General features: G+C 45.0%; 1 protein-coding gene across 7 annotated transcripts in view; it reads right to left on the bottom strand.

The window, feature by feature from the left end:
* LOC123772378 (ribosome-binding protein 1) overlaps positions 1–23,973 on the bottom strand; it is a 145,310-nt gene that overhangs the window by 80,895 nt on the left and 40,442 nt on the right. For 4 of the 7 annotated variants that reach the window (XM_069325815.1, XM_069325817.1, XM_069325814.1 and 1 more), the window contains exon 2: positions 1,951–1,990. The exons of 2 other annotated variants lie outside the window; for them this stretch is intronic. Coding sequence is in view for 1 of the 5 variants with exons in the window: in XM_069325812.1 (XP_069181913.1) it covers positions 1,951–1,990; positions 4,239–4,281 (83 nt within the window). In the remaining 4 variants the exon portion in view is untranslated. Of the gene's footprint in view, positions 1–1,950; positions 1,991–4,238; positions 4,304–23,973 lie in introns of those variants that run through there. One more of the 7 variants, XM_069325812.1, reaches the window with a different exon arrangement.

Genomic DNA, 23,973 nt, shown 5'->3' with positions numbered 1-23,973 from the left:
TGGTGGTGGTTGGTGTAATGGCGGTGGAGATGCTTGGGTTGGGTGATGCGAACTAACGAACTTCTTTAGACATGAGTGTAAAATCCAGCCGGGCCAGAGCTCAGTGTAGGGAACACCCACGCTGGAACAGCACACGTGGGTGGAGGTCAGGGCGGGGTCAGGGTGTAGGCGTGAGAGCCAGGTATTCTGCCATGGGTCTCAACTGTCATTTTGCGTCACTGTGAAGAAAAGAATAAATATTTTGTGGATATGAACAACATCTTGGTCGGGATGGGCCGGGGTGTTGGCGCGGGCAAAGAGAGAGAGAGAGAGAGAGAGAGAGAGAGAGAGAGAGAGAGAGAGAGAGAGAGAGAGAGAGAGAGAGAGAGAGAGAGAGAGAGAGAGAGAGAGAGAGAGAGAGAGAGAGAGAGACACAATAATCCCAGCCATTTATGTCTAACAGATAAGACAGCTGGGCTCCCAGTAAGTTGTCATGAAAACAGGCCCCCGAGGTGCCCGTAACCCTCCTGTTTCTCACTACTGCCACACACGACCCTCCTCTTCATTCTCCCAGCATCAACAGCAGGCTCTGTGAGTGATTGTGTGTACACCCCATACTCATCCTGTGAGTGATAGTGTGTACACCACATTTGATGATTTCATGACTTGAAATCATCAAAACACACCAGCACTGCTGGGAATTAGACTCCCCAGGCCACAGGTAAGAACAATGAAGACGTTTCGAGCCCTCTTGGACCTTCACCGAGGGTCGAAACGTGGACACTGCCATGACTTTGTCACGTGTTTGGTAACACTGCTTCACCGCCCAGCTGAAGCAGTGTTACCATCCGCTACTCTAACTTCCCCTTACCGACAAATCTTGGATTTTCTGGACGAGTTTGCTTAGGCTACTGTTAAGGGGCATATCATTCTAAATCGTTATAAATTAAAAGTTGTTCAATTTGCTTATAAATTTTTTTATGAAATGGTTATAGAAAGGGCTGCAACTGGTCCAAGTTTCACCATCACACCCTAAACAGAAAAGGAGAAAAAAAATACACAACGTATTATGCAACGAATGTTCAACATTCTCAAATAATCTCAGGGAACACATGTGTCAACTAAAATATCTAGTATGTGCTGTAGAAGCACAAACTCTTGTAATAATTGTAATATGTATGTGCAATATATTTATATTTAAAAATTTTTTTTTTCTTTTTTTTTTTCTTTTTTTTTTGCCAATATTTTTTTCACGTTTGTTATCAAGGGATTTGCATGAAACTTGCACACCTTGCTCAATGGATGCCTATCTGCAAGGGTGCCAATTATGAACGAAATCTGTCGAAGTCAAGCTCAGCTACAGGTGGCCGAACTTGGATCTTTATTTTACTCTGGAAAGTAATTTACACCTTCAAATTACTTCAGAGCTTTCATTTATTAATCAATTTACATGCAAATTACACCTTATATGTAGCGTTTGTGCTTCTACAGAATCTAGTAGACATTTTAGTCCAAAGTCTATTTGTTGATTTTATAAAAATTTATAAATATCATATATTGCATATTTTTTTAGAAGGGTAACTTTGAAAAATTATATTATTGCACTAAACACTTTTTTGATAAAACTGATCACTAGAATCCTTTATTATGTGCTTAATTTAATATCTGAGTGTTATAGAAATGATTTTAGTTGACACATGTGTTCCCTGAAACTATTTGAAAATTCGTTGCATAATTCGTTGTTTATTTTTTTTCTCCTTTTCTGTTTAGGGTGTGATGATGAAACTTGGACCAGCTGCAGCTCTTTCTATAACCATTTCACAAAAAAATTTATAAGCAAATTGAACCACTTTTAATTTTACATTGATATGCCCCCTTAATAATATTTAACAGGCCAATAGGCCGCATAAGGTTGTTAGTTTAAGTTAGAAACATGTTAGAAATCAGACAAGTGTCACAAACTAACCTTACCTAATTAGGTATGTAGCAGCGTCTTGTTCAGGTTGTTTACCTGGAAAGAAAAACACATATTTTAAATGCATGAATTTGACATATTGGGTTTATATTGCATGCAATATATAAAACCATCACTTGCAACATATATAAACAGCAATGTTGAGTCAAAGTAACACAGAGATGAACACAGTTTCTGGCGGCTGTTTGGATATCGTGGAATTCTATTTACCGAAAATAGGCAAATTAGTGAAAACGGCGATTGGTCAGATTTCGCCCAAATCCGTGAACAGTTTTCAAAATACGATGCCAATCAGAAATATGACTCTTGAGCTTTATTTCTGCGCGGAATTCAGGGTGATTGCCAGTATTTAGAGTTTTAAAATACGATTTTTTATACCGAAAATATGCAAATTAGTGAAAACGGCGATTGGTCACATTTTGGCCACCACCCCCTCCCTCCTGAAGTTGAGTGGGAAGCTGGTATATGGAGCATATAGCCAAGACTGGTTGGTTATACCTTAGACAACGCTCAGAGGATCACCACCTGACACACAGATGGTATGGCATCGTATTGGCGTGTCTACGTCAATACATCCGTTGTATGGGTGTGTTTGCGTCAATACATCCGTTGTATGGGTGTGTTTGCGTCAATACATCCGTTGTATGGGTATGTTTGCGTCAATACATCCGTTGTATGGTGTCTCTGCGTCAATACATCCGTCGTATGGACGTCTCTGCGTCAATGCAACCATCGTATATTCGACCCATATCACACGTACACAATTTTACACAACTCTTTTACACTTAAATAAAAGTTTATAAAATAAAATAAAAATAAAAGTTTATTAAATAAAAATTAAAGAAAGTACATAATAAAAAAGGTGACATTTTGTTTAATCAAAAATATTAGGATGAGAGTATTATTATTATTAAAAGTTCCGGAACGTTTGGGCACAGATATTGCTTGATAATGACTATATATGTTAATAACTTACATATTATTAACCGTAATTAGATATCCCTTAGTGGATTGAGGGGGGGGGGGTGAGGACTGGGGCTCTGGGGGAGGTGGTGGGGGGAGGAGGGGGGGGGTGTCATTACACATATTGATGAATATTGTGAGGTGACATTATGGCACTAATGTGTCTATATGGCACTATATAACACTAATAGAGCACGTACTCGGCACTGTGGCTGAAATACGTCTGGAAATCGACGTATCTGGCAGCTTTGTCAAAATTCAAGTGTCGAATACGCCGCGTGTCCACTTTGTGAAAGTGTCAATACGCCGCGTGTCCACTTTGTGAAAGTGTCAATACGCCTCGTGTCCACTTTGTGAAAGTGTCAATACGCCGCGTGTCCACTTTGTGAAAGTGTCAATACGTCGCGTGTCCACTTTGTGAAAGAGAAAGTGTGCTTTCCCTTGAGCATCATATTGTAGAATGTCCCATAACGAGTGACCTCTGACCCCTGGCACGAGGTACACTGACCTGGAGGCTCGGCCGATGACCGGGCCGCAGGGACACTAAGCCCTGAAACGAGGTCAAGGTATACTCAAGCTATACCTGTAAATATGTTCTGAATACTGAATACATTCACAGCATAATGCAGTTATCTTGAGGTTATCTTGCGATGATTTCGGGGCTTAGCGTCCCTGCGGCCCGGTCCTCGACCAGGCCTCGTTTTTGTTACACACCCCCAGGAAGCAGCCCGTAGCAGCTGTCTAACTCCCAGGTACCTATTTACTGCTAGATGAACAGAGACATCAGGGCGAAAGAAACTTTGTCCATTTGTTTCTGCTTCCACCGGAGATCTAACCCGGAACCTGAGGACTACGAATCCCGAACGCTGTCCACTCAGCCGTAATGCTTCCCTCGGGAAGTGTTTAAGGGATGTGTGTGATGTAATTATACAATGAGCTTGTAAAAGCATACTCAACACCTGCGGGTGAGTATACTCACTAACCTACTGGACCTGCGGGTGAGTATACTCAGTAGAGGAGTATACTCAGTAGAGCAGAATTGTGAATTGAAGGAATTGTGTATTTTGGGTAACATTTTTGAACAGATTTATGAACAGTACGACAACTACAGTTCATCCCAGTATCGCTGCCAGATCGTTGTCGTTCAACGACGGTCGTTGTTCAAAGGGGAGGGGGGGGGGAGGGGCATTAACGACCTTCAGTGAGCTTAGTGAAAATTTAGAGCAAAAAGGCTGTAAGGATAAATGTAACCCGGGTGGAATAAAGTAGTAATAATGGGCTTGTAAACGAGCGAGATATAATAACTTGGTAATTATCGTACCTCCGGCAGCGTCTGGGTAGCCACACGCCGTCACACCGGCCATTTTGGCGGGAATGTTTATGCCACGTGCTGCGTGTGAAACAATAATAATAATAATAATAATAATAATAATAATAATAATAATAATAATAATAATAATAATAATAAAAATAATAATAATGATGATGATGATGTTCCGGGCTCTCTCACATATGTTCCAGTGTACATATGTGAGAGAGAGCAATGAACTCACAGGATTTCGAACAAGACCAACAGTGCGAGAACGCCCAAGGTCATTCAAGATCTAACAAAAAAAGTTCCATTCACTTGAGCATACCGTCCAGGTAGAGCGACGGTCTCGCTTCATGCAGGTCGGCGTTCAATCCCCGACCGTCCACAAGTGTAAACGGATGGGCACCATTCCTTCCCCCCCCCCGTCTCATCCTAAATCCTTATCCTGACCTCTTCCATGTGTTATATAGTCGTAATAGCTTGGTACTTTTCCCCTGACAGTTTCTTTCCATTCCGATGTTTAAGGAGCATACTGCATGTGAGAGAGAGCCATTCTTGAGTATGCTGCCACGGCATGGAACCCTACCCAAAGAAACAAAACTCAAAATAGTCCAAACATACGCAACAAAGCTGATTCCTAAGCAGCAGGAACTGGGCTAATGGAGAAAGAAGGTATAGCGTGCACATGATAACGACATGCAAGATTCTAAGGACAATTTAGAAGGTAGACAGAGTAGTAATGTCTAAAATGAGAAGCAGTAGAACAAGGGGGGGACAAAGGTGGAAACCTTTACATCGTAGATAGGGAGATTGTAGAGGCTAGGGGCCAGATTCACGAAGCACTTACGTAAGTACTTACGAACGTGTACATCTTTCCTCAATCTTTGACGGCTTTGGTTACATTTATTAAACAGTTTACAAGCATGAAAACTTGCCAATCAACTGTTATTATTGTTATAAACAGCCTCCTGGTGCTTCAGAGCTCATTAACTGTTTAATAACTGTAAACAAAGCCGCCAAAGATTGAGAAAAGATGGACAGGTTCGTAAGTGCTTGAGTAACTGCTTTCGTAAATCTGGTCCCAATTCGACAGTTACAAAGGAACATAAGGGAAGAGAAGCGGGTGGAGAATAAAGGTATTGAATTGTAATAATAAACAAAGGTATTCTATTGAAAATTTGAACGTCAAAAGAAGCTACTTACGAGCACCTCCTTTTACTAGGCCTAACCTGCTCCAGTGCCTGGCACCCGGCCTATCCTCCCCCCCCTCCCCCCCCCCCTCCCCCCCCCCCAGCACTGCTCAACACTCCCAGGTCGTTAGACCGTGCTCGGGTGGTACGCTCGTTAACCCTTCCTCCAGGGGAGGGGGGTGGTTGTTAAATTCAAACTACCAAACTAGTTCAAAATAAAAACGAAAGTGTAATATTTTGACCAGAGTATTGAAGGCTTGTCTAATTTATTAAACAATATGCAGGAATATTTCAATTATCGCCAGAGTTAATTAAGCCGACAGACCTACTCAACTCAATATAATTTTTATCGCTAAATATTGCCTAACGAAGGCCAGGCTAGACATAAGTTGATCATTCATTTAATCAATGTGTCGATATTATTCAAGGCGAAATAATTCCGAAAGAATTATTTTAAAATGTACAAAATCACAAAGAAGAGAGAAGAGAAAAGAGAAGACAAAGAAGAGAGGCTTCTTGAAGCCTTGGCGGCCACCTCTTTGGCAGGTAGGTAGGAGGGGATTATCAGGGGGAAAGCACCAAGTCATAACGACTATATAGCACTGGGAAGGGGTCAGGATAAGGATCTGGGATGGGACGGGGGGAAGGAATGGTGCCCAACCACTTGTGAACGGTCGGGGATTGAACGCCGACCTGCATGAAGCGAGACCGTCGCTCTACCGTCTACCCCAAGTGATTGGGCTCGGCGGGTAGGAGGTTCCGTGGGTTTATACCCATATACGTGGAAAAGCATCGCTTGGTTTTTGAAGTATATTACGGCTCGTTGACCGTAAAGCTGCAATTACCCATTACACGAATTACTTTCAATTTAAAGACGTATTCTGTATTATTATCCTCGAATCTGTTCAGTATGTTAAAGATCTTGAGGAGAAAAGCCCTGTCATGTCCGGTTTGCAGTGCTGGTAATCCCGAGCCTCTATACACACACAAACATACACCGGTACACATACACACACAAAATCATCTTACCCAACAACATACACGAGTATATAGAGACTATACACCACCACAAGCGACCTCTGCCCCTTCACAAGACCACAAACAAACACCCTTGTAAATCTGAAATATAGTGACAGCTCGCGCATACAGAAAAAACAGAAGAGAAACGAATTTTGGTGTAGTTGTGGGAGTAGTGTAGAGCGGGGCGGTGTTTGACAGGTTAGTGGGGCCGCCACCTCCACTACCCTCAATACTAACCTCTACTTACTGCCTCCGCCACTCCCACCCACTTCTCCTTCACTTCCTCTCGTAAATACTCGCCCCCGGGGGATATATAACTCAATGATATATATCCCCAGGTATATATGACAGTCTCAGGTCACGAAGGAATGGATTAAGACACGGAAATTCCTTAAGTACTTTCGTATTTAATAATACCTCTTCAGAAGAATGGAGCTTGTATGCTTTTGAACACAAACATTAACATAAATATGGTTATCTTGAGGTTATCTTGAGATGATTTCAGGGCTTTAGTGTCCCCGCGGCCCGGTCCTCGACCAGGCCTTCACCCCAAGGAAGCAGCCCGTGACATCTGACTAACACCCAGGTACCTCTTTTACTGCTAGGTAACAGGGGCATAGGGTGAAAGAAACTCTGCCCATTGTTTCTCGCCGGCACGCGGGATCGAACCCGGGACCACTGGATCACAAGTCCAGCGTGCTGTCCGCTCGGCCGACCGGCTCCCCTGGATTAAGATGGATGGTCTAATGTTCCGTATTGACATAAAGGCGGGAAATTGTGTCTTTACCTTAGGCCTAATTCATGATTGCTATTAGTTCTTGGGTTGACTTTCACTGTTATATCCAGCACACCAAGGCCATTAAGCTTTCGTGAACAAATAAACCCACCAAATACAAAATTATCTTTTCCTAATTAAACATTTTAGCGACGCACAAAACATTCTTTCATATATATTTAGCAGCGCCCAGAGGCATCATTTTTGTTGACAGGAATTTAATAATGACATAATTCAAGTAACCGGATTGGTTATCAGGCGATTAAGGTCCTTATATCCGAATTGTATAGAAGTTACATTAAGACAACCTCGAAGACACATATAAGGCCAGTGGGAAAGCTCTGTATTGCCGCGAGTTCTTAAAGTCTTCGATTCAATGCTGGAAAATTAAGAAGCGCACACAAGGGTGATTTTGATGGCTATTAGCACTGATGAAACAACCGTAGACGCACACACAGGGAGGTCCTCGCGGTGGAGCGAAGTGGACAGCATTCTGGAGTCGCAGTCCACAGACCCGGGCAGAAACAAATAGAAAGAGTTTTCACTTGATGCGTCTGTTCACCTGTTCGAATATGTGCCTGGGAGATAGTCAGCTCTTGCGGCCTACATGTTGTGTATTCACCTAGTTGTGCTTGCGGGGGTTGAGCCCTGCTCTTTCGGCCCACCTCTCAACTGTCAATCAACTGTTACTAACTACCTAACTACTAATTCCCCCCCCCCACACACACACAGTAGCTGAGAGGACAGCGCGCAGGACTCGAGCCTATTGGGCTCTATCATATCTACATTTGAAACTGTGTATGGAGTCAGCCTCCACCACATCACTGCCTAATGCATTCCATCCGTTAACTACTCTGACACTGAAAAAGTTCTTTCTAACGTCCCTGTGGCTCATTTGGGTACTCAGTTTCCACCTGTGTCCCCTTGTTCGCGTACCACCCGTGTTAAACAGTTTATCTTTATCTACCCTGTCAATTCCTCTGAGAATTTTGAATATAGTGATCACGTCTTCCCTTACTCTTCTGTCTTCTAGTGTCGTGAGGTACATTTCTCGCAGCCTTTCCTCGTAACTCATGCCTCTTAGTTCTGGGACTAGCCTAGTGGCATATCTCTGAACCTTTTCGAGCTTCGTCTTGTACTTGACAAGGTACGGACTCCATGCTGGTGCCGCATACTTCAGGATTGGTCTTACATATGTGGTATACAAGGTTCTGAATGATTCCTTACACAGGTTCCTGAAGGCAGTTCTGATGTTAGCCAGCCTCGCATATGCCGCAGACGTTATTCTTTTGATGTGGGCTTCAGGAGACAGGTTTGGTGTGATATCAACTCCTAGATCCTTCTCTCTGTACGTTTCATGAAGGACTTCATCTCCCATTCTGTATCCTGTGACTGGCCTCTTGTTTCCACCGCCTAGTTTCATTACCTTACATTTACTCGCGTTGAACTTTAGTAGCCATTTGTTGGACCATTCATGCAGTCTGTCTAGGTCATCTTGTAGTCTTATACTGTCTTCCTCCGGCTTAATCCTCCTCATAATTTTTGCATCATCAGCAAACAATGAGAGGAATGATTCTATACCATCTGGAAGATCATTTACATATATAAGAAACAGTATGGGTCCAAGGACTGAACCCTGCGGGACTCCACTGGTGACGTTTCGCCAGTCTGAGACCTCACCCCTCACAGTGACTCGCTGCCTTCTGTAACTTAGGTACTCCCAAATCCAATGAAGTACCTTCCCTTTCACTCCTGCCTACATTTCCAGCTTTTCACTATTCTCTGGTGTGGCACTGTGTCAAAGGCTTTCTGGCAATCCAAAAATATGCAGTCTGCCCAGCCCTCTCTTTCTTGCCTGATTCTTGTTGTTTTCTTGTGTGTGTGTGTGTGTGTGTGTGTGTGTGTGTGTGTGTGTGTGTGTGTGTGTGTGAAATATATGTAATAGAAACAAAATCATAGCAAAAAAAAAAACACGTAGACAGTCAGCACATTAGACAACCAACAGTGAGAAAGGCGGGGCCCAGGAGGAAGAGCCGGATCCTGCCGCGGCCACGACCAAACACCCACCCAGCAAGACTCCCTCAAGGGTGGAACTCCCCCCCCCCCCTCTCGTCACAGAGAACATAGACAATGGAGACACACTACCGCCCAGTTGGGCCTCCCACTACGACAAGGTTATTTTTTGACCATGTGGTGGTACAGTCGACTAGAGCGCGTCTGGGAACACCCAGCACATAGGTTCGAACCTTCACCAGGGCTCCTTGTGGATTTGGGATGGGACGGGGGAAAGGAATAGTGCCAACCACTTGTGGACGGTCGGGGATTGAACGCCGACCTGCATGAATACCAGGATACACTAAGTAGGCGTTCACCCTCAGCTCATGAGAGAGAGAGAGAGAGAGAGAGAGAGAGAGAGAGAGAGAGAGAGAGAGAGAGAGAGAGAGAGAGAGAGAGAGAGAGAGAGAGGGAGAGAGAGAGAGAGAGAGGGAGAGAGAGAGAGAGAGAGAGAGAGAGAGAGAGAGAGAGAGAGAGAGAGAGAGAGAGAGAGAGAGAGAGAGAGAGAGAGAGAGAGAGAGAGAGAGAGAGAGATAGCTCTACCATAAGCTCACAAGTCCATGGTACTATATAGGGTGGTGTGGAAGGCCTACTGGTACAATGGCTGTGGCTCCTGCTCCCTCCCCTATGATATATACCAGTGAGTTTCCCTCATTATATAATCACGTCTAATCATCGCTTTAAACGACCCAGCGAACCCACATCTACTATTTTAACCGCTAATTTGTTCCATAAATCATCAACCCTATTTCCAAGCCAGTATTTACCCAGGTCTTCATTGAGTCTAAACTTTTCACAACTTGTATCCACTTTTTCCTGTTGTATTTTGATATATTGAACACATTATTCCTCTTTACTCTGTCTTTCTGTCTAATTATATACTTAAATAATATCACCTCTTACTCTTAGACTTTATTAAAGCTTCAGTAAAGCTTCGTCCAACCACTTGAGCTGGACGGTAGAGCGATGGTCTCGCTTCATGCAGGTCGGCGTTCAATCCCCGACCGTCTAAGTGGTTGGGCACCATTCCTGCCCTCCGTCCCATCCCAAATCCTTATCCTGACCCCTTTCCCAGTGCTACATAGTCGTAATGGCTTGGCGTTTTCACCCTGATAATTCCCTTCCCTTCCCTTCACAGTCTCTCTTCGTGGGAGAAGTTTCTCATTTTGTGATTAAATTGTGACATTCTTCTCTGTTCTTGTTCAAGTGAACGTGTGAAGAATCTATGTGGCCGTGAACAAAGTGAACAACATGAACAGGATGCCATTAGGACGATGGACAGCGCTTCGGATTCGTAGTCCTGAGTCCCAGGTTCGACCCCTGGTGGAGGCAGAGACAAACGGGCAAAATGTTTCTTTCATCCTGATGCCCCTGTTCACCTAGCAGTAAATAGGAACATGGGAGTTAGACAGCTACTATGGTCCTCGACCAGTCCTCCTTCCTGCGGGGAAGGAGGACTGGTCGAGGACCGGGCCGCGGGGACGCTAAGCCCCGAAATCATGTCAAGAAGATAGGTGTGCAGAACAAGGGCAAGACAAGACTGAGGAATAACGTATGATGTCTTAGACGTTAATACAGCAAGAGATCAACATCACCATCGCTACTGTCTGATTCATTACGTGAAGCATTTGTTTAGACATTACTAGAGGGGTCCCCGGTGGTGCCCGGGTCTATATCGCAATCTTTCCCCCTCCCTCCCACTCTTCCCTTCCCCTTTTAGCCCCTATCCCAGCCTCTTTCCTCGTCCCCCCCCCCTACCCACTCTTCCCTCATCTTCACTACTCTCTATCTTCCCACCTCCATCACTGTAACCATTTTCACTACTAACTTCACTGTAATCCAAATGAATTCAATTCATAGTTTTTCGAGTAAATCATGAAAGTGCGCGGGTAAACGGCAGTAAACTCTACGGAAGACACATTCTCGATTTCATTTCAAACTCCATGAAAATTGCATGGTGGGTTAGGGTTAGGAGCTGGTATTTTATAAGGTATCTAACTTAGGTCGACTCTAATCAGCCTATGTCCGTCCCGTACCCCAGCCTATTTTCCCTGCAAAGTTGGGCGACACCAGCCCCCAGTGGCTGGCCTCTTCTGTGAACATACCCACATATTCTCTTACAGTTGCCACAGCAACTCTCCCCCGTCCCCCCTGTCCTCCCCACCATTCCCCCCTCCCCAGTCCCCCCATACTCCCCACCATCCCCCACTACCCAGTCCTCCCAACTATTCCCCACTCCCCTATCCTCCCATCTTCCCCACTCCTCCGTTCCCTCATCCTCCCCACCATTCCACCCCCAACCCCTCATCCTCCCCACCATTCCACCCCCAACCCCTCGTCCTTCCCACCATTCCCCACTCCGCTGTCCGATGTGTTCCCAAATGATCTGATGTTCCCATCACAAAAATGGGAACATCAAATGATCTGATGTTCCCATCACTGAAAAATAAGAACAGTTAAAAAAATGAAAAACAATGAAAAAAATAAAAAAAATAAACAATTTTCACGAAATAAACGGTATGGTAAACAACACAGCTCAGTTCCAATACAATGTCACACAAAATAATTAAATCAAAATTAAAATAAATCGAAATCTATGAAAATTTCATTTAACAATGCAATCGGAAATATTGAAATGGAATCATAACATATTTAGTATAGTGTGTGTTGCTTTTACGTCCAACAGATGGCGCTGTTTAAAAAAAAACATTTTTACCTGTCACAGGTGTGGCATCTATATAGTAGGTACATAAAAACATGCGCGCATGCGAATGGAACGTTGTGTGAAAATTTCAAAGTAAAGGGTGAAGAACTTTCGGAGATTAGCGACTTTGAACAAAACGAACATTTACATTTCTATTTATATTCATCAATGCAATTATTCAGCATACTTGTGCATAATATGCACGGGTAAATAGCTCTAACATTGTAATTATTAGCACCCGTCACGACCAGAGACAGACAGGTAGTGTGACAGACAGGTAGTGTGACAGAGGGAGACACACAGGTAGTGTGACAGAGAGAGACAGAGGGAGACAGACAGGTAGAGTGACAGAGGGAGACAGACCGGTAGTGTGACAGAGGGAGACAGACAGAGACAGAGGGAGACAGACAGGTAGTGTGACAGAGAGAGACAGACCGGTAGTGTGACAGAGGGAGACAGACAGAGACAGAGGGAGACAGACAGGTAGTGTGACAGAGAGAGACAGACAGGTAGTGTGAGAGAGGGAGACAGACAAAGACAGAGGGAGACAGACAGAGACAGAGGGACAACCACACAGCACCAACAGGAGAAGGCACATGTAGGCTCACATATTATACTTCCCTCTCCTTCCTAACGACATTTCATAACTGCCTCGTAATTTATAATTATTGAGGCACAATTTTCGGTGCGTGTGTTGGTCTGGCCAACGACCCTTCACCTCCAACAGGCGGAATAATGCTCGCGTCATTGAAATTACAGCTTAATGGGCAAAAAATATTATTACTAAGTGCAATTGCTAATTTTTTGGTAGTTCTTTGATTCAGATTTCAAAAGATGCAAAGTTTTGTATTTTGTGGGGGGGGGGGGGGGGAGGATGTGCAGAGCATGTACTCACCTAGTTGTGCTTGCGGGGGTTGAGCTCTGGCTCTTTGGTCCCGCCTCTCAACCGTCAATCAACAACTGTACAGGTTCCTGAGCCTGAGTTTATGTACTCAGTTATGTTTATTTACCTATGAGTGTGTACGGGGGAGTGAGGCTCAGTGTACGGGGCTCAGCATGCCCGGCCTGCTGGCCTTGGTGTACCTGGTGTGTTTCACCTTAACTTCTCTTGACTTTCAAATTCTTTGTGTCATCGGGCCTTAAAATTGTGGCTGGAGGTGGCTTCCACAACTTCCTCTTTTAGAACATTCTACTTGTTAACTACCCGGGTACGAGTAGTTCCTTACGTCCCTTCCGCTCATTTGGGCTTACACCCTCCACCTGTGTCCTCTTGTCCTGCTTTCTCTCACTCTGAAGAAGCAATCCTTGTCTACTTGATCTATTCCCTTGAGTATCTTCTAAGTTGTGATCATATCCCCTCTGTTCCTTCTACCCTCTAGAGTTGTGAGATCTATATCAATTAGCCTGTGTTTGTAGCTCAGACCTCTTACCTCTAGCACCAATCTTGTAGCAAATCTCTGTACTTTTTTCAGTTTTGGTATTATGTTTCACAATGTGCGGATGACATACTGGTGATGTGTATTCCAATATGGATCAAATGTTGTGTAGATTGCTTTGGAGGAGTCCTGATTCAGGTTCACAAACGATGTTCTTATATTTGCCAGCGTCCCATATGCTGCTGATGTTATCATGTTTATGTGTACCTCCGGTGTGAGTGTAGGACTTGTATCTACTCCCATTATGTGTACGGCGCTACAGGTAAAGATTCATACACGCATACAAGTGTACACATATTGTTGATCGTAATAACGTACACACACACACACACACACACACACACACACACACACACACACACACACACACGCCCACACAGGGCCTCACGGCAGAGGGGACAGTGCTCAGGGGTCGTAGTCCTAAGAGCCCGGGTTCGATTCCAGGCTGAAGCAGAAATTGTGAAGTAGTATTTGAGTACTTTGAGGAAGTAGTGCCCATGTACTCTTCAGGAAAGAGACCAACAGGTAAAAGCTTGGCATATCGAAGGACAAAGTCAGAGAAAGTGGGAGACCACGTGTTGATACCATGAGATCTGGGTACCATCTCCATGTTAAATGACACCATCTTCCCCCCCCCCCTCACAGGGAAGATGGACTTCTTCAAGGAGAAACAGTGAGAGGCAACTGACAAACTTGTCTCTCTACAGCGGGAGGACAATGGAAGACATAGAACAAATCTATGGGTTAACGTTACATGGCTGTAACAGGAACCATTCACTGAAAGCGACACAGTAGTGTGTGTGAACTCAACAGGAAGTCCTCACAATAGAGCAAGGAGATGTTTCAGAGCTGTGGAGGATGGACCCAAACCAAACAACACTGGAGGACTTTGAGATAAGTAGAGACGAGATAAAACAAAAACACACCCGTGATGGAATCAGACCCGACTAAGGCTCAGGAACCAGATCTCACCCTGGATATTACACCTTGTCCTGGCCGCTTACTGTGATATATAACAAGTCACTGGAAGCAGGAGAACTACCAAAGAGTTGGAAGACATCCAGCACAAATATACACAAAAGGAAACAGACAGGAGGCATTAAACTACAGGCCTGTGCCCCTTACCTGCCTATCGTGCAAGATGATTGAAAAGATCACAAGACAGTCTAGTAGAACACTTGTAGTCAAGGACTTTATACCAGGGAAGGCATTCCAGTGGATAAAGGAGTACCTGTGTGACAGAAAACAAAGTCACAGTGAGAGAGACCTCAGGGTGGCCGGATGTCACAAGTGGTATTCACCAAGGGTCAGTTTCCCCCTTGTGCAATCACTGTGTCTCCAATCTCCGCAGATTCAAGTAAAGAATCTGGTTGCATTGAGATTAGATTCGGCTCCCACAGTCGGCAACCATGACGCTACTATGCCAGTACAACACAAAGTACTGTGCAGTAGTGAGGAAGACTGCCCCCTCACGGTCCCCCCCCCCCCCCTCCGTTACATTACCAACTCGCATGAAACTGTGGATGAGTATTAAACTTAACCGTCAAAACAATTTTATAACGAGCGGTGTGAAGGAATTATGGCGCCGTGGAAATGTTGGAGTACAAGCCACACGTCTTCCCCCCCCCCTCCCCCCACCGCCCCAGGCCTCACCCTCCATCCTACCCGTCCTCAGGCTGTGTTCAGTCCATCCAGCGGCCGACCCCAAAAACACATTCACCAGTTTTAACATGCTCTTCGTTCTAAAACAAGAACTTTTTCACATATAAATATTAGTATATTGTGCATATTTAAATGTAGGTTATGTTAGGTTAGGTGTTTAGGTTTTGTTGGCGATCATTTGGATTTGAAATACGTGGTTGAAGCATTCACAGAGTTGCGATTCGAACAGACGTCGTTACCGAAACACTGTTCGAAATATGTTCCAGCGTCATCAGTTGAGTGGTGAATGTTTGTGAATGAAAATGGTTTAAGCACGACTCGCAACAGATGCCGTTCAATCCTCTCGCACAGTGCTTTGCTGTTGTCTTCTGTTCGAAGCTCAGCTGTCTAAATGTTTCACTCACCTACTTCAAAGCAATATTGAGAGATCCAAAGGTTGCCGATAACCTTTAAAGATTTTTTTTTTAGTTTTTGGGATGAACATTTTGGTGTAAATAGAAAAAAAAGTAGATGGAAAATGGCACCGCACGTCACGGTCTGACGTGCCCATAACATCTGTAATGTTTCACACATAAACATCCAAGGTCAACATTCATAGCAAACATCAATGCTACACACAGGAGAGATCACATTAGAACAGATGTCTGAGGCACCTGTCCAACACCTTGCCCCTGACGTCACAATAGCACACTGTAACCTCTGTAATGGTGTCAAAAACTGTAAAAATAATAAACATGAGCCCCTGTAAAACATTCTCTGACAGGTTCAAAACATTGTCTGCCTAAACTTTGTCTATCTGTCCACGTGACTTACAAACTTTTTCTCCCAGGGTACAGCGCCATCTGTAACGCACCCGCCTGTACCTGCTCCCGCTACAATGAGTTCTCGAGCATCATTTCCCTCCACTTATAACTATACAACGAATACCATAAAACCACTTAAAAATGTGTTTAAATATTCATTGACTTGGTGACCACACCTCAAACATTTCAGAGGTTTGCTTAGCACAAAACAAAAATATATATATTCTGTGATTACTATACAGTTCTATATTTCTTATTAAGTGTGTAAATCACGAAAATTAACACGTGATGAAAAATGTGACCGTGTCGGACCACGAAGGAAGAATTGAAACAGGAATTTCCTTAAGTACTTTCGTATTAAATAATGCATCTTCAGAAGGGTATTTCTTATTAAGTATGTAAAGTGGTTGTGAAATGGAGTAATGTCAACTCTGAATATTTAGCAAAAATGTCTGGCCAAACAAGGGGGTGATTTTAGTCCTCTTGTATACTGTCTGTCTTGACCTATTGTTAAGAGTTCACAGTATCACACAGGCTGTACTATGGCCTATGTTTTCCCCTCTTGTTAATGACCTATTGACACCACTCAAAAGTGTTATGGGGAAGTTGAAGGAAATATGATATTATATATATATATATATATATATATATATATATATATATATATATATATATATATATATATATATATATATATATATATATATATATATATATATATATATATATAATTTCCAAATTTCCCAATTTCTCCCGTAATACGACCCGTCAAATCGTTCAACAACCAGGTACCCTTCAGTGCTGGGTGAACAGAGGCTACACACTATTAAGGATTGGCGCCCAGTCAATCCTCCCCGGCCAGGATACGATCCCAGGCCAAAGCGCCTGGTGAGTGCTTTACCACTGCGCCGCGGAGCCTGCGGGAAGCATGTGGGGCCAAAAATCCTCAAAGAGACCACTTGAAAATGTTTCCGATGCTATCAGAGACCTTGAAAGTTGAAGCAAATTTCACAACGAGTGAACTGAATCACTTTGATACCTGGTCATTATAATATAAAATATACCAATCAATACCTAAGCTTGCATGGATGTGAACTATGAGTAGGCCCACAAAATGCTGACCACGTGGCAAGCTTAATTGGTAATGAAGGAAATGACATAGACGTATCTTTGGAGTCCCTCCTCGTACTGACTGCCCTCTCCTGCCTCTGTGGCTCATTTTCACCCCCCGCACTTTGAGGAGATTTTGTTTGTTGTTTAAGATTCGCTACTGGGAACAAAAAGTTCCAAGTAGCACGGGCTATGGTGAGCCCGTAGTGGACTTACCTGGCACAGGAGCGGGGCAAGTAGCACGGGCTATGGTGAGCCCGTAGTGGACTTCCCTGGCACAGGAGCGGGGCAAGTAGCACGGGCTATGGTGAGCCCGTAGTGGACTTACCTGGCACAGGAGCGGGGCAAGTAGCACGGGCTATGGTGAGCCCGTAGTGGACTTCCCTAGCACAGGAGCGGGGCAAGTAGCACGGGCTATGGTGAGCGCGTAGTGGACTTACCTGGCACAGGAGCGGTGCTGTAACATTTATGTGGAGATAATTCACAAACTTTATATAAGTTTTTAGAGTGAAGGGAATCTCCCATCCAGCAAACAGTCAGCTATTTTGTTCACACGCGCCATTAACCTCGGCCACTTTCTCTTTTGTAGAAATATTAACTTAAATGTTAGGTAACACAACTGAAGAATGTTTGATGGATATAACGGTGTAGGAGGCATACAGGATAACTTTGTGGCAGGCATACAGGATAACGGTGTACCAGGCATACAGGATAACGGTGTAGGAGGCATACAGGATAACGGTGTGGCAGGCATACAGAATAACGGTGTAGGAGGCATACAGGATAACTTTGTGGCAGGCATACAGGATAACGGTGTACCAGGCATACAGGATAACGGTGTAGGAGGCATACAGGATAACGGTGTGGCAGGCATACAGGATAACGGTGTAGGAGGCATACAGGATAACGGTGTGGCAGGCATACAGGATAACGGTGTAGGAGGCATACAGGATAACGGTGTAGGAGGCATACAGGATAACGGTGTACCAGGCATACAGGATAACGGTGTAGGAGGCATACAGGATAACGGTGTAGGAGGCATACAGGATAACGGTGTGGCAGGCATACAGGATAACGGTGTAGGAGGCATACAGGATAACGGTGTGGCAGGCATACAGGATAACGGTGTAGGAGGCATACAGGATAACGGTGTAGGAGGCATACAGGATAACGGTGTAGGAGGCATACAGGATAACGGTGTAGGAGGCATACAGGATAACGGTGTAGCAGGCATACAGGATAACGGTGTAGGAGGCATACAGGATAACGGTGTAGGAGGCATACAGGATAACGGTGTAGGAGGCATACAGGATAACGGAGTAGGAGACATACAGGATAACGGAGTAGCAGACATACAGGATAACGGAACAGCAGACATACAGGATAACGGAGTAGCAGACATACAGGATAACGGAACAGCAGACATACAGGATAACGGAGTAGCAGATATACAGGATAACGGAACAGCAGACATACAGGATAACGGAGTAGCAGACATACAGGATAACGGAACAGCAGACATACAGGATAACGGAGTAGCAGACATACAGGATAACGGAACAGCAGACATACAGGATAACGGAGTAGCAGACATACAGGATAACGGAACAGCAGACATACAGGATAACGGAGTAGCAGACATACAGGATAACGGAACAGCAGACATACAGGATAACGGAGTAGCAGACATACAGGATAACGGAACAGCAGACATACAGGATAACGGAGTAGCAGACATACAGGATAACGGAACAGCAGACATACAGGATAACGGAACAGCAGACATACAGGATAACGGAGTAGCAGACATACAGGATAACGGAAGAGCAGACATACAGGATAACGGAGTAGCAGACATACAGGATAACGGAACAGCAGACATACAGGATAACGGAACAGCAGGCATACAGGAAAGAATATAACAATTAACTTACCCACAGCACAACACTTGAAATTATAAAGGAATTACTGACACAAAGAGATAGATCAATGATAATTACATTACTATTGCAATCAGATCTCTCTCACAGTAGTTGTGTACCCAGAGTGAGTCCAATCAGATCTCTCTCACAGTAGTTGTGTACCCAGAGTGAGTCCAATCAGATCTCTCTCACAGTAGCTGTGTACCCAGAGTGAGTCCAATCAGATCTCTCTCACAGTTGCTGTGTACCCAGAGTGAGTCCAATCAGATTTCTCTCACAGTAGTTGTGTACCCAGAGTGAGTCCAATCAGATCTCTCTCACAGTTGCTGTGTACCCAGAGTGAGTCCAATCAGATCTCTCTCACAGTAGTTGTGTACCCAGAGTGAGTCCAATCAGATCTCTCTCACAGTTGCTGTGTACCCAGAGTGAGTCCAATCGTATCACTCTCACAGTTGCTGTGTACCCAGAGTGAGACCAATCAGATCACTCTCACAGTTGCTGTGTACCCAGAGTGAGACCAATCAGATCACTCTCACAGTTGCTGTGTACCCAGAGTGAGACCAATCAGATCACTCTCACAGCTGTGTACCCAGAGTGAGACCAATCAGATCACTCTCACAGTTGCTGTGTACCCAGAGTGAGTCCAATCAGATCACTCTCACAGTTGCTGTGTACCCAGAGTGAGACCAATCAGATCACTCTCACAGCTGTGTACCCAGAGTGAGACCAATCAGATCGCTCTCACCGCTGTGTACCCAGAGTGAGACCAATCAGATCACTCTCACCGCTGTGTACCCAAAGTGAGTGTGATCCAGGCGAGGCCCTAAAGTGTGTTCTGAGGGTGAGCAAGTGGACATAGCGTTATGGTATATTAGTTTAAATTAACAAACCTTCATATTGTCCTCATTTACATGTTATGCTACATATTTGGTCAATATAAGTCTCCTGGCAATAACATAAATTTGTTCTATGGCTCCAGATTCGTATAAATCACTGATTAGTTCAATTTCTAGATTAAAATTGAGATTATTCATTATATAAATATAACAATGATGTGTTATCGAGTCATTAGGACATTCTATTATGTACTATTTTGTGTAAGTTAATTATCCTAAATTGTATTTGTTCAAAGACGACAACAAAAGGCACAAGAACAGAAACTATATCATCTTCAGGAACAATAACAAAAGACTCCAAACAAGGAACAACAGGAACAGAAAACAGGAACAGAAGCAACAGACAACAGGAACCAACAGCTGCTACACACAGCTTGGTATGGCTCAGTGCTGAAAAAAAGTATATTGTGTGTTTTACGGGCGAGTTGCTTGCTGGCTGTACCTGCCCTCCCCTACCTCCCCCCCCCCCCTCTTACGCCCCCTCCCTCTCTCCAAACACACCCCCACCCCCCCGCACCAAATGTCTCACCCCTACTACCACTGTCTTCCCCACTCCCCACTACTCTAGCCCACCCCATAACTCCTCCCCTACCAGCTACTAAAGCTTCGTAACCCCTCCAACCCCCACCCCTCATCCACCCCTCATCCACCCCCACCCCATCACGCCCCCTCCGGTGAGGGGGACCTCAAGAGGCAAGAATGCGATCATAATTGAAGCAGTATTAGCAATCCACGTGGTTAAGGCTGGTTATAATTAGTTTTTGTTGGAGGAGGGGGGAGGTGGGGGGTGAGAGGGAGAGAGTTAGCATAAAAGGAAGGTCATAGGAAAGGTAGGACACCTATATACCTGGCACAGGAGCAGGGACCAAGTCCACTACGGGATCACCATAGCCCGTGCTACTTGCAACTTTTAGTTCCCATTAGCTGAATCTAAAACAACAACAAGAACAAGGCAAGTGTTCCCAGACCTCCATGCTAGTGTTTCTGTACACTCTGTGTCCTGGTAGTGGTCAACAGTCAACAGTGAGAACGATATTACTAGTGGGTCATTTGCAGAAATAACAGAATGATGCAATTTCACTTTCCACAACGAAAATCTGTATATATTACAAACTTCTGAATACTCATGAAAGGTAAATCACACTTTAATATCTCTTTCTATTTAATTATAAACTGGCATTACCGATTTTTCTAAATCGACATGATGGACACGAATGATTTTTCCTGTTTGTCACGATCCCGGGCTCGTGCCTGCCCTGTAATGGATGATAAAATCCTGTACTTAACGCTGTTATTATTGTAATGAAAAAATCCCCCACTGAACACTGCTACTGTCATGTTCCTGTGGTGTGACAGGACCGGGTGTGGAGGGTCACGGTTGTGTGGAAGGTCAGAGGACGATATGGAAGAAAATGCAGAATAGAACCAGTGAAGAGCAGAGGTGCCATGGGCACAATCAGAGAACACTGTATGAACATCAGAGGTCCGTGGTTGTTCAACACCCTCCCAGCGAGCATAAGAAATATTGCCGGAACAACCGTGGACATCTTCAAGAGGAAACTAGATTGTTTCCTCGAAGGAGTGCTGGACCAACCGGGGTGTGGTGGGTATGTGGGCCTGCGGGCTGCTCCAAGCAACAGCCTGGTGGACCAAACTCACACAAGTCAAGCCTGGCCTCGGACCAGGCTTGGGGAGTAGAACTCCCAGAACCCCATCAAGCAGAACCCCATCAAGCAGGTTTCCACTGTGATAACTACGCCCTAGGCCAGTTAGGCACACACCCCTCCCACCACTTGCCAGTCCTACGTCAACCTGAGGAACGTGACCTAAGGTTTCACCAATATCAAAGTGTACAAAGTGGTAACGTTAACGCTCTCAACAGCTTGAAAATCGTTCCCAAAACGTAAGTAAATTAGTCAAATATGATCAGTCCCCAGTGATCCATGCTGTCGGTACTCTGATCTCCTGTCACTCACTCCACCACTCACCTCACAAAAGCTCCGTCACTCACTCCACCACACTCACCTATCAACGGCCCCGTCACTCCCCCACACTCACCTCACAACGGCTCCGTCACTCCCCCACACTCACCTCACAACGGCTCCGTCACTCCCCCACACTCACCTCACAAAGGTCCCGTCACTCACCTCACCAAGGCCCCGTCACTCACCCCACCAAGGCCCCGTCACTCACCTCACCAAGGCCCCGTCACTCACCCCACCAAGGCCCCGTCACTCACCCCACCAAGGCCCCGTCACTCACCCCACCAAGGCCCCGTCACTCACCCCACCAAGGCCCCGTCACTCACCCCACCAAGGCCCCGTCACTCACCCCACCAAGGCCCCGTCACTCACCCCACCAAGGCCCCGTCACTCACCCCACCAAGGCCCCGTCACTCACCCCACCAAGGCCCCTCTTCTCTCATAAACGTTGTTATGGTAAAAGCTTCCAATAAGCCGACTACTTCCTTTACACACAAACTGAACCTTATCATTTATTTTTACCTGAAAACTTTCTTACAAATTTCTAACCACTTTAATAACTTAATCATTGATATCTTCCTCACCATTCTTATTTAGCCTAGATGGTTCTTAGCGTTTTTTCTAATGAGAGAGATTAGTGTGAAGTTAACCATGTAGGGTTATTATTGCCTGATCTTACATATATGTGGTCAATATCTATGTTCTTCTGTTTCTACAAGTATTAAATTATGATAATATTGATCTAACATGTGTATATCCATGGTGGGTTGTGGTCGTGGAGTGGCCCAAGGTACCCACCTCTCTCCTGCACTTCCACTTCCTCCCTCAACGTTACTTAAGTTACTTAAGCTGTAATGCTTAAGTTTTAAGTTTTACCAACTTAAGTAACTGAATGGAATATTTAAGCATTTCCATGATATATTTCTCTCACGCTACTTCAATCCTAAGCACTCACTGTGGTCACTATTTCCCAGGTCAATAATACTAGTGTTATCCACCAATGTCTCTGCTGGAATCTTGAGGTTATCTTGAGATGATTTCGGGGCTTAGCGTCCCCGCGGCCCGGTCCTCGACCAGGCCTCCTTTTTGTTACACATCCCCCAGGAAGCAGCCCGTAGCAGCTGTCTAACTCCCAGGTACCTATTTACTGCTAGGTGAAACTCCTATTTTTCCGCCTCAGCCGGGGATCGAACCCGGAACCTTAGGACTATGAATCCCGAGGGCTGTCCACTCAGCTGTCAGGCCCCCTTGAAACTAAGCTAATGTATTCTCCTACGCTACTTCTATGATGTACTTATAAAGCAGTTTTCAGTCAATTGCAAACATAACGTAAGTTTTTAAGGATTGACAAATGCTAATCTTCTGGTTTGAGGAGCTGTTCACTTGAGACAATTAAGCAAGTCCCAGCTGTGTCTGGGTACAAGTGACAGGATGAACAACCCAGCGGGTTTTCTTCCTGTTGGGGTGTGTTGTACATGCTGCTATGGCGGTGTGTCCACTCACAGGATGAGTGACGCTGCCCAATACTGTCACTATGGCGGTGTGTCCACTCACAGGATGAGTGACGCTGCCCAAAACTGTCACTATGGCGGTGTGTCCACTCACAGGATGAGTGACGCTGCCCAATACTGTCACTATGGCGGTGTGTCCACTCACAGGATGAGTGGCGCTGCCCAATACTGTCACAATGGCGGTGTGTCCACTCACAGGATGAGTGGCGCTGCCCAATACTGTCACTATGGCGGTGTGTCCACTCACAGGATGAGTGACGCTCCCCAATACTGTCACTATGGCGGTGTGTCCACTCACAGGATGAGTGGTGCTGCCCAATACTGTCACTATGGCGGTGTGTCCACTCACAGGATGAGTGGCGCTGCCCAATACTGTCACTATGGCGGTGTGTCCACTCACAGGATGAGTGGCGCTGCCCAATACTGTCACAATGGCGGTGTGTCCACTCACAGGATGATTGGCGCTGTCCAATACTGTCACAATGGCGGTGTGTCCACTCACAGGATGAGTGGCGCTGCCCAATACTGTCACTATGGCGGTGTGTCCACTCACAGGATGAGTGGCACTGCTCAATACTGTCACAATGGCAGTGTGTCCACTCACAGGATGAGTGGCACTGCCCAATAAACTCGCCCCTCGCCACATCTTCCTCCTACTGTAGGTAAGAGGTTAGGTTG

This window comes from Procambarus clarkii, chromosome 17 (assembly GCF_040958095.1).
Source record: "Procambarus clarkii isolate CNS0578487 chromosome 17, FALCON_Pclarkii_2.0, whole genome shotgun sequence".
NCBI lineage: Eukaryota > Metazoa > Arthropoda > Malacostraca > Decapoda > Cambaridae > Procambarus > Procambarus clarkii.
Note: the sequence above shows the minus strand (reverse complement) of the source record. Positions and strands in the feature narration are given on the sequence as shown.